The following is a 16,504-nucleotide window of genomic DNA, read 5'->3' as shown; positions in this document are numbered from 1 at the left end:
GGTGTTAGATCTGTAAGAAACTGAAGCAAAGATTTAAGGACAAAGTTCTACTGAGATTTGTCGGTTGGTTTTTTCTACTAGTAATCAAGCATGTTTAGCAAAGCTGTTTTTCCAGTTTTATGTTAACAACTTTCATGATAAGTCTACCAATTTAGCCTATTCCAAATAAGTCATTTATGAATTACTTGTTTGTATTAAACAAATAAATATTTAACCGAACCTACTAAATACTCAGGATTGCAGATACCAATAAATCAACGATACTTACTTAGACTATGCATTCTCTCGAGTTGTTCCAATAAAGGAATACATTATGTTTCTTATTGGAATCGTAAGAAGCTTAATTGACAGATAAATGATCATAAGCTACTGAATAGATGCTTCATCAATTGTACGATTGCTACATTTCCAGAAACCAGAGTGTAATGAAGCAGTGTAAGTCAGTCACAACGTAGAACTTCGTGCATACGTACATCAGTTCGAGTTACCATACCACATTGGCACAATGTCGATTCAAATCTCATAGTGGTAGAAGTAGTAAGAGTATAAGCAGTAATCCGAAAGATTAGGGTTTGAAGATGTTTTTGAAGGAGTATAATCCAGTAAGATAAATGTGGAAAGAGATAAAAAAGAAAGGGAGCTGAAGAATTCAGAAGATTAGAATTTAGCAGATCACAACGAGTGAATGCACCTTCACCATTGCAAACGATTTTGAGCCATATCATTCAAGGTCTTTAAACCATCGATTGCTATCATCTCGCTGATCCCAACCAGGTAGTCTACACCTACCAACATGGCTCAGTCCAATTGTCAGTGAATTCATGGATTTGCGCTATGTTTTGGTCTGACCGCCCCTAGCTTTTTTTCAACCTACAAGTTACATTTATTTAATAGCTAAAATTTTTAACTATTATTTAGAAATTACTGATTACATTGATAAATTTAACTTCAAAACTGACACTTTAGACTATTATTATTATTGTTCGGACTTGTTGTTGTTGTTGAGTAAACTGTCATAATGTATGAAATTTAAGATATAAAGACAACAACAATTTCACGCTATACCATTGAAATAAACGTTTGTTTTATGATATAAATTACGTCAATAATGTATAGTTGTACATTACTTTTTTTCCCCGACATAATGAATATTAATGATAGAAATTTGAACAGTTATGAAATACAAGTTATACATTAATTATGCTACTACTTATAATGTGATAATATCAGTAGTCAATTACTAATACACAATTACGAATTAAATTTGTTATTGTACTTGATTAAAACAACAATAATAATCATCATTAATGTTTACCATGAATGATTAGGGTATATATAGTGAGTGAGTGAGTGAGTGACTATTTTAAAACAAAAAAAATACCATTAAAGAAATAATGAAATGAATAAGTATGATTAGAAATGCAAATGTATGTCGATGAATAACACTAATAAGTAGCATAATTAAAAACTATTAATAATAATAATAATAATAATATTACTAATGAATGTATGTATGGTTATTATTATTATTATTATTATACGAATATAAACGATCAATCGAACAATATCATCAGTAACCAATCGAATAATGACTACCCAGCATTAAAAAAAAATGCAGTTCATGATTACAACATAATCGAAATCAAAATTGTGATCATCATGTCATTGTCAAATTGAAAGATAAGCAATGAATATTATTATAGTACGAGGAGAGAAGAAAAATGTTTTAAGTCATTAATTGTTAAAAAAGCAGATTGATTTTCAAAAAGGTTAAACATGGCTTTTTTTTGTCTTGATTAGATTATTTATGAACATGACATGATTACATCACGAAGTATTGGTACAGGATGATTATCATGTGTTGATGTAATTGTAGCATCTTCTAAAAGAACATCTACAATTTCACATTTAGAAATATCTGAAACGATAATAAGTAAAATGAAAAACATAGAGAACCCGTGATATTATATGACACAACCGAAATAAACTTTAAACTTAAAGTAAATTACATGAATTGATTTTATGGGTGATACATCCTGTGCTAAGCATGTTACCCGATTTTTTTTTACATCAAAGAGTGATTACAATTACTTTCTTCTCATTTGTATTTTCCCACTGACCTTTGTTGTTAATTGATTGGTTACTCAGTTCTATTTTACTAGTTTTACTTGTCACAAGGTCACGTCTTGCTACTATATACCGAAAGTTATTCTAGTTTAAACTTGTCCCTGTAAATATCAAGTTTTCCTGACCTTATCACTTTCTTCTCTCTTCCATCATATTGAAGATTATTACAGAAGTGTTGTATTAGTCACCGGATCTATTGAGTTCTCATTGGATTCCGTATGTATGAAAAGAATCCCGAGTGCTTGTAACTAGGAATTGCCGTAGGTGAACACTTTATTTTGTCATATATGCTGAAACATCGAAAAGCAACCAACATAACGTGTGTTTAACAAACAAATAACTAATTTTGATTGGGCTTAGAGTATTGTGATCACGTCATTATTATTTCGAGAGAAAAAACAATACTCCCAAGTAGAAGCAACGGCCTCTATTAGTAAAAACTGGTACAAATAACTATCTAATCCCAAATGCCCTGGTACGGCCGAGAGTGGGAAGAGTCCGCTCTCCCTCTCGAAATTCTCTCAAGTGGCCACGCGTATATAGCCTCTGCCAGGGAAGTCTTACTCACTGCCTTCTTGTGGCGGGGGTGTTGTTTACGAGAGTGAGAAGACGGAAAGCGAATGTCTGGTGCTTTAACCGCATTAGTGGACACAGAAAGTCCACCTAGGGGAGTTGGAAAACCCCGATTCCAAACCAATGCTCCACATGGGCTCCAGTATCCTGAAGAAACAAATGGCGTATGAATCAATCGTTGGTCGCCGGCTAACATGGGACTGCATCTCCTTACGATGCTCGACTGCCTTGTGGATCAGACCTTTAGGTTAAAGGCTTGGGGTGTGGCTCCCTAAGAAAACCACCTACTTCGGTCTGGGCACGTGGCCAGTATCATAACCCTCACACAGATTTGTGTGGTGCATATATATTCAGTTCCCATTTTTACCAATATTTATGTGTTCAAATAAATAAAGAATAAAAAGATCGCTAACTTGATTTCGTTAACTTTCTTGATTTATCTTGCATCTCTGGGGCCATGTCTACACTACGTACTCGACGAATATTTTCACGATCTAATGTTGTTATTAGAAAGAAAACACAAATTAGTCTAATTTGATAGGGGTGATTCAATAAAGTAGGAAAATAAACTGAATTAATAAAAAGGAAATCGTATAAAATCTCATCAACCAAATGGTGTATATGTATCATACTTTGATCATGAAAATAATATCACTACCTTAACCCCACATCATTATTTAAGCTAGCCCTTTGCAGCTTTCTTTCATACCACGACACCATGTCATACACTGACCACCTCTCCGCTTTTTCCAACCAGTCCCAGAGTCGGCAAATAATGCACGACATGGAATTCTCTGGGACGACATTCGTAAAACATGTCCAAGCCACCGAAGTCGGTGTTTCAAGATGGTGACACCAATCGAATTATCGTCTCTGCGCCCGAACACACGATGCCGGACCTCTGCATTACTAACATAGTGTTGCCCCTGGATGTCAGCAGTCCTTTGGAGACAACGATGATCGAACACAGAGAGACGTCTAACATCCTCAACTCGGAGAGGCCAGGTTTCATGAATCATACTTTAATCATGAAAATAATATCACTATCTTAACCCCACATCATTATTAAGGAGTATGAAATATAAACTGGGAAATAAGTAATATTTTGTTCACAAACTTGAATATCAATTCAATTAAAAACAAAACAAATAAAATATAAATCACTATGCAGATTCATAATGATTTATTTATTTGAACACATAAATATTGGTACAAAGGGGCACCAGATGCATATCTTGAGTGCTGTTAGAGGTATGAGGACAGTTATCACTTCCCCGTTGCCCACACCGTGGAAGGGTTCTTCTAGAGGTACCTGGAAAGGAAATCGGGTTAGAAGTGGTCTTAATGACCTGAGAGCGTGACCGCAGTGCCCAAGAGACAACTGCTTGAGGTCGGTCACACACGACTTTTTTGTGGGTAGTTTTTGTGTTAGCTCCGTTCTTATTTGATATATTAGCTCAATACATTTTGAACAATCTGATCACTTACAATATACATGTTAAGAACATTTATATATAAAAATAAAAGGTCAACTATACTGGAAATGGGGGGTAAGAGTAGACAAGAATAATAATAATGATAAAATAATATGAAAACAATTTGACACCTAATCACTCTGGTTAATAAGCTAATAATATTACCAGGGTAGGTTTAAGGAGAGAACAAACTGTTTTTGAATAAACAAAAGGGGGTTTGAATTTTCGTATGGATAAGGCTTCAATAAACCTCAGTATACGCAGGATTTGAAAGTGACCAACTTGGTCTCGTGTACAGTTACGAGTATGAGGGTTAATATCACTTCCCAGCTGCCCACATCGTGGAAGGGTGTTTCTTGAGGGATCTGAAAAAGAAGTTGGATTAGTGTTGGTCTTAACGACTTGGGAGCGTGACCACAGTGCTTAAGGGACAACCGCTTGAGGTCAGTCACACACGACCTTTTTGTGGGTAGTTTTGTGTTAGCTCCGTTTTTCAAAGGACCTTACCGCCGGAGACGGATATCCGTGGGATAAGGTGAGGTGTGCATTTTTAGAGTCGACCTTTTCTAACCCCACCCCTCCTTGTGGGAAGGCAGCACCACTGTCATGCTGGTTGTCTGAAGGAAACACCTTACTACCGTCACACCTCTGTACAGTCGGCAGTACGACTTCGCCTTCGGAGCTTGGGATTGCTGCTTTTAGTCTTACCGCTCTTCAACCGACCAGTCTGGCATGGTAGGACCTTGAGGAACGATTGTTCCAGCCAGTATAGCTCGATTGGTTCATCACGATAGGCAAGCCCGACCACCACGTCAAGGTAGCAGCAACGGTCGGGACCAGATACATATGCGCCACATAAATCTTATGTGATTTGTATGAGGGCTGTGATACTACCCAGGTGCCCAAACCGAAGCAGAAATGATTTATTACAAATTATCTCCACTCTATAATTAGTACATCCATAAAAAATGAATACAATTAAACCATGATTTTTATCAGAAGGGTTTTTTGTATGGAGATTTTAGTAATTTCAATAGTTGAGATCATGAGTCAATTGAAGCTAGACCACCATGGAAAACCTGGAAGCACTGAACGGCCGTCTCGTCCCATTGTGGGACTCCTCAACAGTGCGCATCCACGATCCCGCACTCGCGAGATTCGAACCCGCGACCTATCAGTCCAGGTTTTCCATGGTGGTCTAACTTCAACTGACTCATGATTTCAATTATGAAAAATACTGAAATCTCCATAAAACCCCTTCTGATCATTATTCATAATTATATGGAATAATTAAAGTAATCATTGTTAGTTAATGTTTATTAATGAATAAAAATATTTACACGAATTGTTATTATGCAATAACATTGAAATAATGAGGAATAGACTTCATAATAACTAAGTAGAACTAGGTAATAAAGATAAAATTACCAGTATTAGATTGAATATAAAATATTTTTGTCTGTAAACATTCACATTTCAATAATCTCTAATGTTTATACAGTCAGTCAGCTACAACGTAGGACGACCAAGCATATTTATGCATCGGTCCAAGTTGCCATACCTCATTCATTAGGCACAACAAGATCAACACCGGATGATTCATAGACGTTGTCAAAACATTTTGTATAATTAACTTGTAATAGTGTGTATAAACATTAATTATTAATAAACACTAATGTTTATACACTATTAGAAAGTTAATCATACAAAATGTTTTAACAATGCCTGATATCACAACTAGATAGAATTGTTATTTGTTTTCACTGTAGAGCATCGATTAAGTTGTTGTTGTTGTTATTGTTCTTTTTAAGTTGGTGCAGTAACTAAGTGATTAGGATATCTAGGATTCAACTGTTGATGAATCAGGTCTAAGACGAGTAGTATTGTGGTGTGGTCTACTTATATCTATATAAGTAGTATATGGTGTTGGTCAGACATAGAATGTATTTTGCCAGAAGACCGATGTGCAAAGAACTGAAATGAAGCGCAATCGTTTGGAAAATGCATGAGCAATGAAATTAGAGAAGAAACAGAGAAGATTGAAACAATTGGTTGTTAATTTGCAAATTGACTGTTCATTGTTTGGTTATCAGAATTTACTGAGATAGTCTGTAATTTTTGCTTAAATACATTCGATTGTCCCCAACCAGTGTTTTGTTCACTACATTTGGTGTCGCTGCCAACCAGAAGGAGGAAGGGTGCTGTTCTGCGGACGCCGCTGCGGGTCTGGAGTTGAGGTGCTAGTTGGGGCAGTCTGGTGCGGAGTGGTGGCGTCGAGTGGAGTGTTCTGGCGGGGCGGCGTTGGCTGTAGCGGGTGCTGTCGACGGAGAGGAGCAGTGGGACGTGCGGCTGCTGGGCGGACATCGGATGTAGATGGCTCAGCAGGCCGGTGGAGTACGGGTGTTGAACGTCCCAGGTGCCGGGTGGATGCGGATGTTGGTGCCCCGGCAGGTCGACGGAGCTATGGAGGTCAGCGCGCCGCAGACTCGACATTCTGACGGAGAGTTTGGCACAGACTGCAGTGGAAGAAGATTGCGGCTTGGCGAGCAGAACCACCGCATGGTCGAATGCTTTAGAGGGGGGACGAGTGTGGTGTGGTCTACTTATATCTATATAAGTAGTATATGGTGTTGGTCAGACATAGAATGTATTTTGCCAGAAGACCGATGTGCAAAGAACTGAAATGAAGCGCAATCGTTTGGAAAATGCATGAGCAATGAAATTAGAGAAGAAACAGAGAAGATTGAAACAATTGGTTGTTAATTTGCAAATTGACTGTTCATTGTTTGGTTATCAGAATTTACTGAGATAGTCTGTAATTTTTGCTTAAATACATTCGATTGTCCCCAACCAGTGTTTTGTTCACTACAGTATCACCGGATGTTGTAGTGAAAGTATCTTAGAGACAAAGTACAGAAATCTGTGTATGGAAAATGAGTTACAAGAGTTGAATAAAACAAGCATTACATATGTATATTCTTTATCTAGTTCTTGTCTTCAAGTACCCTGATACGATATTCGGTACAGAACCAATCTTCTGTCTCCCAATGTTGTCGTATGGCTGAGGGTTTATAGTCTCTTCTAGGGAAGTCCTACTCACTGCTTTTATATGGTGAGGGTGTTTACAAAAAAGGCGAGATAAAAGTGGACGTTTGTTGATTTAATCTAGTTAAGAGATATGAAGGATCAACATAAGAGAGTCAATAAGTAATAATTCAGAAAAAATAATGAGGATTTTATATTCAAAGACTAACCAGGCAGAAGGATACGCAGAATATCCGCCTGATCACTGTTATCATAATCACCCACGAATGGATCTGGATTGCCCGGTTTCAATGATTCATCTGGCATCTAAATAGTAAAAATGATATAAAAATGATGAATTTGAGGAAAATTGAGAAGGAAAACAATAGAGGTAGGTTCTGTTTGATGAAGATCGTCCGTATTCTTCTTCATGAAATACAACATAAACCTAACCCATGGATTACCGCCAGCTTTGATTTCGAACCATGACTGGTAAACTGCACAATCTTTAATATCCTGAAAAACGGATCATGATGAACCAACAAATGGCAGTTTGATATTTATTCCATACTACTGTTATAGGACCGGTATCAGACAAGTCTACTTACTCTCACCTTTTCTCTTTCTTCTGGTGGTTGGCTGGATTATGAAGACCTCCACATCTGACGGGAAACACGGAATACAATGAACAACTTGAATGCGACTAGACGATTTCGACTTCGCAGATCACCTAGTCCTTCTATCCCATACACACTAGCAAATGCAGGTCAAGACAACCTGTTTAGCAGAAGCCTATGCATCAGTAGGTCTCAACATACACAAGGGAAAAATCAAGATCCTTAAATACAAACATGGAGAACACCAACCCAATCACATTTGATGGACAATTTTTGGAACATGTTGAGTCTTTCACGTACCTGGTTAGCAGCACCATCGATGTACAAGGAGGGTCTGATGCAGACACAATGGCAATGATTGGCAAAGCAAGGGCCACATCCCTACAGTTGAAGAACATACAAAACTCAAAAAGACTATCAACCAATGTCAAAGCCACAATCTTCAATACGAACGTCAAGACAGTTCTACTGTACGGAGATGAAACTTGGAGAACTACCACAACCATCATCAAAGTGACAGAAGTATTTACAGACAAATGTCTACACAAGATACTCACTATCCACTGGCCGGAAGCCGTCAGTAACAGCCCACTGACTGTGCGAGAGAACAAACCAGCTTCCAGTTGAAGAGGAAATTAGGAAAAGACGCTGGAAGTGGATAGGAAATGAATGAAAATATACTTCAAGCGCCTGACGAGTTTTTATGAGTACACCCTCGACATTTCCATTTCCCAGCTACGCTCGGAGAGATTTACCTGTTGTGATTTCCCAGCTTTTACCAAGGCGCTGACACACACAAATCCTCACAGTGAGGTATGATCACAGCTCAAATGTAAGCTTTAGAAGAAGCGATACACCTGTCAACCTTCTTAGTGATCGGTGACATTTGGTTTACATTTTCCCATCAAGTGAGCAACTTATCAAACAAAATAGCTAAGTACATGGATAATCGTCAACCACTTTTTCCTACTTACCGTTGATGATATCATAGAAATAACCCCGAAGAAACTCTGTAACTCTAGAGAAATTAACATATTCTTGTATTATAATATAAAGGTTGCTAAAATAGCACATAGCATGCCGACGATTTGTGTTCAAAAGTATTATAAGCATGTATGGTACTTTTGAGAACCTGAGAAGAAAATACAACTGCAATACTTATCTGTATTAATGTTTTTTCGGAGATGCAGCATGACTACGTCTCTAGACATACGCTCTAGCATCGGTGAAAGTTGTGTGGAACCGACCACCTTGCATAAATTGGAATTCACAAAGCAACCTACCAAATAGTACAATCCACGTTACATAACAGCACGTACATCTGGTTCACAAAGATCGGGGTTGTGCAACCCTTTCGTTTGAAAGGAAACATACTTTATATCCATAATTCCCGGCAAATGCAATATGATGCCTGCCGTGATGTTTGATCATGGTTTTTTATGATCGTATCCAATAGAGACATCGTTTCAAAGATTACTGTAGTCTGGTTGCTGCTTATGTGTATATTTTTTGCATAGGAATTCGTTCTTGAGTAACAAATTTCTAAGTGGGATTAAGATTTGTAAACATTTAAATGATTTAAAACATCCCTCGATATTAGTAAAAATTAGGGTCCAAAGGCTATTACCATGTCCGAACTTACCGTGTTACTTATGAACAGTAGATGAATTCAAATATATATACCACACTTAATTCCTTGTTTTCTTTTCTTCCTAGCTAACTCAAAATCTCGTATTTGCATTGAATGGTCTCAGATAATAATAATAATAATAATAATAATAATAATAATAATAATAATAATATCTACATACAACGAACATTTTCAATTTAGAAAAAAACTTACAGCAGGCATTATATCTCCTTTATATCCACTTATTGGAGGTCTTGTTGAGACTAAACGAAAGGCTGGCACACCAGCACACCATGACATAATCAACGAATTATGAATAGTATTATATGGATCTCTATCTATATACCAAGGCTCGGTGACAGGATAACCTTCCACTGAATCTTTAAGATCATTTCCATCCTAATTGCACAAATTTGAAGTTGAAAGAAAATAGATGTTAAGTATAGGGATAAACTGGATTAAAATCACACGTTTTATTACCGGTATTCGATCAAATTGCTGTTAGCTAAGCAAGATGAGACACATTAAAAACAGAGAGTAATTTATAACGAATAATTTCTGTCATCCTTTCTCAAATTAGTGAAGAATATCGCAATTACCAATCCTATATGATTTAGGAAAAACACAACTGTGTTATATCGTCTGTTAACACCGGGTGATGGTTTTCTCTTTGACAACAAATGACCAATTAAGTAGGCAGAACTCTTGATTAAGTGTAATAATTATACTATATGGTGGCTTGATATAAATCATTTCCAGGCAGAACATTTACAAACTTTAAAGAGAAATTAGCTTTAACAATTATCAACTTTTTATAAGCAGCTGTCCTGCTACTGGATGCATATACATTGTGACTGATTGCTTTAATCTTCCCATTTATAATTTTGAAGCTGTTTGAAGCTTTTATTAGTGATCTGTACATTCCATTTATATCAGTATGTATGTTGATTTACTGTTAGTCAGTTAGTCACACCCAACGTTGGACCTGACATATTTTAGCACCTGTTAAAGTTGCTATACCACATCGGTACAGTGAGGTGCTAGAATAGAAGTAGTAATAATATTTGTGGTGAAAAATATTAAATATAGACCATATTATTCGAGATAAATATGAATCCACGAAACAAAAGAGCTTGGAGAAATTCCGAAACTCAGGACCTATAAAAAGATAAGGAGTGAATGAGTGCATTGTGAAAAACTCGGAGTTACGTCGTCCAAATTTTCTAGTAATTGAAGATAATCGTATGTACACCGACCGAGTAGACTGTACCTACCTACATAGCTCAGTTCAACTTTTGATGACCTCACGGACTGATACCGTGTTTATCTTAGATAACTCTGGCTTTTTTTCTAATCCACTTCTACACCATCCAATATCCCACATCGAGGTATACAGCTGTTGAGCACAACTTAATACATATCACAACCCCCTTGATGGATAATGATTTGCAACATTATCAACTGACTTATCATCCTTGCATCTAACCTCAGGACCACTCACTCGGTGGACAATGTCCATGACAAAACTAAATAAAAATAAGTAAAGTGGATAGCCCTAACGAACACCAATTGATGTTATTAATTCTGATGACAGTTCCCCAGTACAGTTTAAGATTCTGTGCAATGGTTGCGAATGTGAGATCCTCAAATAAAACTTATGAGAAATGAAATCAATATCGACTTAAGATAAATGTGAGGTCAACTGTTAACACATCTCGTTACAATACTTTGTGAACTATCAATTTAATTTTACTAAGATGTATCAAGTGACAATTAATCAGTTTGTAAATTCGAATCAATGTAACCAATATGTAACAGATTAATGTATGTAAATTTTCGATTCTACTGGGAGCATGGTCTATAAAGCTTGTACAACGGAAGCAAACTTCTTACAGTAGTTAGCAGAATATAGTAGAAGAAAACAGATGATCCTAGTTCACTGTATTAAAGCCTGGGTTGCGAAATATTTGCTTGGTGCACGAACGCATCAGCAAGCTTTCCAACGACACACTGGCATTTACTAGCATCTAAGTTCTACAAGTAATCTAGTATATTTTTTTAGTAAATTTAAAGTCTGAGGTTGTAGGCATGCGATTGATATTGTTTTGATTAAGTGAAAGAATTCTGAGTAGTAGACAATATAAAATGATGTGATGATTGTTGACAAGAATTGATCTTAATGATTTACTGAACTTCAGGACAAAGTGCAACTTTACATATTAAACAACAATCAAAAAGGTTAAACAATTGGTTACTTCCCTTTGCTACATTATTATCTTACGTAAAACAGTAACTTAAGAGTAACTATTCTGGTTAGAGGCTAGATGTTAATAATAATGATAAATAATAATAATAACGATAATAGTAATAATAATGACTAATAATGCTCGATAACAGATAATGCCCGACGACCTGCAAGCTTCAAAAACTTTTAGAGATAGGGGTGATTTTTCTGTCATGATAACCATGCCTTGAAGTAACGGAAAGTATGTCGTATTATTTATTTATTTATTTAAACACATAAATATTGGTACAAGGAAGCACCAGATACATATGCGCCATACAAATCTCATCCGATTTGCTTGAGGGCTGTGATACTGCCCAGGTGCCCGAACTGAAGCGAATAACCGACTGATTGTTGTAGTAGTCTGTTTCGAATTTAGACCTACATTCCGTCCCTATAGTGTAATGAAACTGTAAATTATTTTCCATGTTTCTCATAATTTACTGAAGATCTGTGGAATTGTTTTAGGGAATGAACGATCATTGGCTTATTCCTTTTCATAAATAAACAATTCTAGTATTTACACAGAACCATAGACATACAATTTTGAAAGTTCTTTCTCTAATAACTGTATTGGGGATGTGCGATCTCAAATGACAAATCTAAGTGGATTAGGTCGACATTCTGTTACAGTAAACAATTCAGCATGAACACTTTATGAAATTTCAATTTATTTTTACGATGACTTTTGTTAATGACAAATACTCAGTCTAAATATCCTAATCAGTTTTTATCGATATACAATCGATAAGTTTAATGTACTTAGATTGATTATAGTGACTAACGCCAAAAAGCTTCATCTGCTAAACTGATGTTTGTACTCAAGTTAATGAGAGCAGGGTAAAGAAGAGGACCGAAATAGTTTTAACCATAGTATTGAAGTTGGAGTAGCGAATCACCAGCGCAGCGCACGAAAGTATCAAACCGGACGTCGGCCTTCAAGTTGAAGTTCAGAATTTCGTAACGTAAAACCAAACATTTGGGGTTTTTAACTGTTATATCCCACCGTAGTCTGCGATGTATTTTAGGTCATTTCGAGGAAATATATTACTTCCAGTATATCATGATTGTTTCGAGGTTTTGTTGGTATATTTTGGTGAGTGTTGAACTTCTACTCTTACAGAAACAGAAATGAAGTTGAATGGGTAATTAGCATAAGTATTAACTCGTGGCCTGAAACGCACTTCGTCTACCGTAGTCTAAGAGGATGAATAGCAGTGTTAAAGAGTAGTTTGGTCGGTATAAAACATACAAAATTACTTCAACTTCACAAAAATTAGGAGAAACTTACATTTAGTCGACGCAGATAATCTTCGATTCCAGATCCTCTCAACTCAGCTCTCAACGGTCTGATGTAACAATGCTTATTTGTCCTAATCACTGTCAAGCCCTCAGAGAACAGATGTAAGATACGGATCACATTGTAGTAAGGTACTTCAGATAGTGTAACATTAAGGAAATTGTCATCTGTCGTGATAGATTCTACAGGATCTATTTTTAAAAATGGAATACGAATGCGACAAATTGATCTGTGTGCATTTCCTTTATGGTTAAGTGAAGTTAACGGTCTATAACCAAGGATGTATAGCAGCAGAAATACACTAGCAATCATTAGCAAAGTGAACAAGACGAATAATGAACCCAATATGAAAGGACGGCTACGACTAGTACGTCTTGATGGAGGTGATCCATAAACTTCTGACCCAACAGGTGGACGAAGAACAAGAGGCTCCAGCTAAATTCAAGGGAAATTAAGGATGTTATTACTGAAAAACCAGAAACATATCAGAGAACCTTTTGAAAAGAATTCAACGAAAAACGGGATGGTGACAACTGTGTAATCACTACTTAAAAGATACTTGTTTTGTCCCAGAAGCAGAGTGAATCTAAGAACGACTCTCTCGTATAAAATATTCATTGTCTTGTATTCGCGAAGTGCTTGTCCACAAGTTTATTTAAGAAATATGAAGTGTTTGGAAAGTACGTATGTTCAATAATTCCGAGAATGGTCCTAACACTAAACAAATTCGAAAATTCAAATATATATATATATATATATATATATATATTGTTGCTCATCTTCAGCATTCAGGAACTAATACATATCGAGTGTTGTATGTTAATCCTGGTGTTTGCAGTACACAAGATACTTCCAGTAGGTTTTCAAACTAGAGCGAGAGACTTTCTTTAACATGTAGAAACGGAAAAGTACGAGTCGTTTGCAACAGCTTTTCTTAAGGTCCTATTTAATTGTAAGCTGTCCAATATGGACGACCAGGAAGCAACAGGACACTCAATAGCAAGCTTAACGAAACGCGTCAAGCGCTGCAAAGGGGTTGTCTGTGAAAAATGGTTCAGGACATGAAAATTGAAATAATACATGTGATGAAAGTCAACTGGTAGGAAAATGAGTTATATTGCAAGTAATCTTTCATAAACGCAAGAACAACCAGCCCAGCAACTTCCAAAACTTGGGATTGCTTAGATGAAGCGTTAGTTTTTGTTATGAACAATTCTCTTTAAGTTCCCGAAGACATAAGGGACGGATCTCTATGTAGATACCAAAATTATAAGGCTAAAGTATTGGACTAAATGGTTCACATGGACCACTAATGACCGTTTTTAAACACAAGATAAACCACATTTACATACAGCTATTATTATGGATATTTGCCAAACATACTGGGTCTACTGCGATCTTCTCAAAGTTCTTGACATTATCTTCAGAACCCATCTTGAAAAATTCGAACTTTTCACCACATTTAAAACCAACTAAAACAAAAGAAGGCAATGCCAAACATTTTCAGAAAGATCAATTATTTGTTTCTTGTGGTAAAGATACGTGTTTCAAGATAAATTCTTTAACTACTAAGAGGAATAACTTTGGATTCAGTCGCTCAAAACTAAAGGATAAACCTGTTACCCAGACAGTATAAGAGCTGATGAGAGGAGAGATGACCAAAAAATTACGTATTTCAATGACCCTGTATCTGACCCCATTTAGGTTGTACGCTGATTGTTATCGAAGTATACATCTAGGCTACCCTCGTAAGTAATCATCGACTTAAAACGTGTTAGTGAACAACGGAATTAAATAAGTCAAATACTGGAATGGACTAGGAATACACATATTTCACACATTCGTTGATCTCAACAGACAATTAGGGAAACTAAGCGAAAGAAACGAAGAGGACAGAGCGCAGCGAAATGAATCAAGGAAGGCATATGAGCCAACTTGATTTGATCAAGCGTAACTCAATATTTATGGTCAAACAAGTTACAGAGATGTGATGAGTAGGATAAGAAGTGCGCACACATACGCTCACATAAAAATTGTCATGGTTGATTGACGAAAAATTAAGAAAGCCAAAATGCGACCCGAGAAAAATGAATAAATTGGTCTATCTGCCAGCTTCGCGCGCTATTTAAAAGGACAGTGGTATTGTTTCTCGTTGAGTTAAATTCACTGTTTTGATCGTAAATTACGTATCAAAACTACCGTTTACACTTTAATTGAATTTATTTCAGTTAACGTGACATTGTATTTGTGTGTTTTGATCCTGCTTTTGTGTATTTACTGCATCAAAGCATTCTTGGTCGACTGTGGCTTGATTATTTGATCAAGGTTGTGATTTGTCATACATATCTACCTTGCCTATCATTTTACATCATTCTAAGATGGTCGGCTCTGCACACAAGTGTGGACAGCCATATTGCTTATTCCCCGTGGAAGAAGGGATGCAATGAGACGAATGTAAGAAGTGGTTTCACAAAATGTGCACCCGCTTAAGCCCTACTGTCTATAAAAGGTGTTCGAAACCCAGTTCTCATTGGCTCTGTATGTTTTGTTGTTCAAGCAAAACATTACTCATTCAGCAAGCCATTAGCCTTCTAGCGTTAGCTAAAAAGGTCGACGTTGGCCGTGCCGGCAACATGGATACTGATAACGAAGATTGTATCAGTGTCGTAAATGCTGCCATGGCAGGTACCAGACACCCAATTTTGTAACACGAAACAGAAATTTCTACTCCGATACAACTAATGAAAGACATGCCATTAGGTATTGAGGGACAAGTTGCTTTAGCAGCGACGGATGACCCAGCTAGAACCACTATCGTCCAGAGTAGTTCCAATCTGGATGTTGAGACTAGTGGGAAATGGATTACGCGGAAACGTAAAAGAGAAGGAAAAATACCCAAAGAAAGCGCGCGTATAGTCGACTAAACCTTGTTGGACTCACGTCCTGCGCACCAGGCAACTCCGCTTAAGTCCAAATGTAAGAAAATATTTAGCACTGTTGTGGATGGGAACAGTTTGGCTTCACCAAATGTTGTGAGTCACTCGCTCGACTCACACGACACTGTTATAAAGAAAGCTAACAGTAAGAAGCCGGTAGCTAACCGGCAGGATCTGACATCACGGTCGGAACCCGTGAACACGACTTTTAAGGAAGTTAAACAGGTCCCTAATGTAATCATTTGGAATTTGGAAGAATCGAAAGACACTGATCCCACTAAGAGACATGCCCACGACCTGCAGTTAGTGGGATCTCTCATCAGAAATGTACTGCCCGATGAGGTCCCAGGGGTACATATCTCGAAAGTCATCAGACTCGGTAAATATGTTGGAGGCGAAACCCAACAGAGAAGGATCCTTAAATTAGTACTCGGTAATTTTGAGGAAAGAGACGTAGTACTGAATAACGCACATGAAATTCGGGACTCAACTATTCGTATTCGACCAGACTGGCCACTTGAGGATCGGATCAAGTGGA

General features: G+C 37.0%; 1 protein-coding gene across 1 annotated transcript; it reads right to left on the bottom strand.

The window, feature by feature from the left end:
• Positions 1 to 964: 964 nt before the first annotated feature.
• Positions 965 to 14,509, bottom strand: Smp_176080 (hypothetical protein). The gene is made up of 7 exons (XM_018791683.1): positions 14,414 to 14,509; positions 13,022 to 13,465; positions 9,793 to 9,826; positions 9,660 to 9,721; positions 7,430 to 7,526; positions 3,114 to 3,194; positions 965 to 1,918 (listed from the first exon to the last, which is right to left on the bottom strand). The coding sequence occupies exons 1-7, from the start codon at positions 14,462 to 14,464 to the stop codon at positions 1,806 to 1,808; spliced, it is 882 nt and encodes a 293-aa protein (XP_018645198.1). The 5' UTR covers positions 14,465 to 14,509; the 3' UTR covers positions 965 to 1,805.
• Between the last annotated feature and the right edge of the window lie 1,995 nt (positions 14,510 to 16,504).

Source organism: Schistosoma mansoni (genome assembly GCF_000237925.1).
Source record: "Schistosoma mansoni, WGS project CABG00000000 data, chromosome 1 unplaced supercontig 0135, strain Puerto Rico, whole genome shotgun sequence".
Classification (NCBI taxonomy): Eukaryota; Metazoa; Platyhelminthes; class Trematoda; order Strigeidida; family Schistosomatidae; genus Schistosoma; species Schistosoma mansoni.
Note: the sequence above shows the minus strand (reverse complement) of the source record. Positions and strands in the feature narration are given on the sequence as shown.

What these genes read in the sequence shown, in the direction of transcription:
- Smp_176080 (XM_018791683.1), bottom strand. Translation starts at nt 14,464, where the DNA reads ATGGGTTCTGAAGATAATGTCAAGAACTTTGAGAAGATCGCAGTAGAC. An exon ending in TCTGCGTATCCTTCTGCCTG is followed by an intron (nt 3,195 to 7,429) that starts GTTAGTCTTTGA and finishes TAACAACATTAG; the next exon opens with ATCGTGAAAATATTCGTCGA. An exon ending in AAGAAAGTTAACGAAATCAA is followed by an intron (nt 1,919 to 3,113) that starts GTTAGCGATCTT and finishes TTATCGTTTCAG; the next exon opens with ATATTTCTAAATGTGAAATT.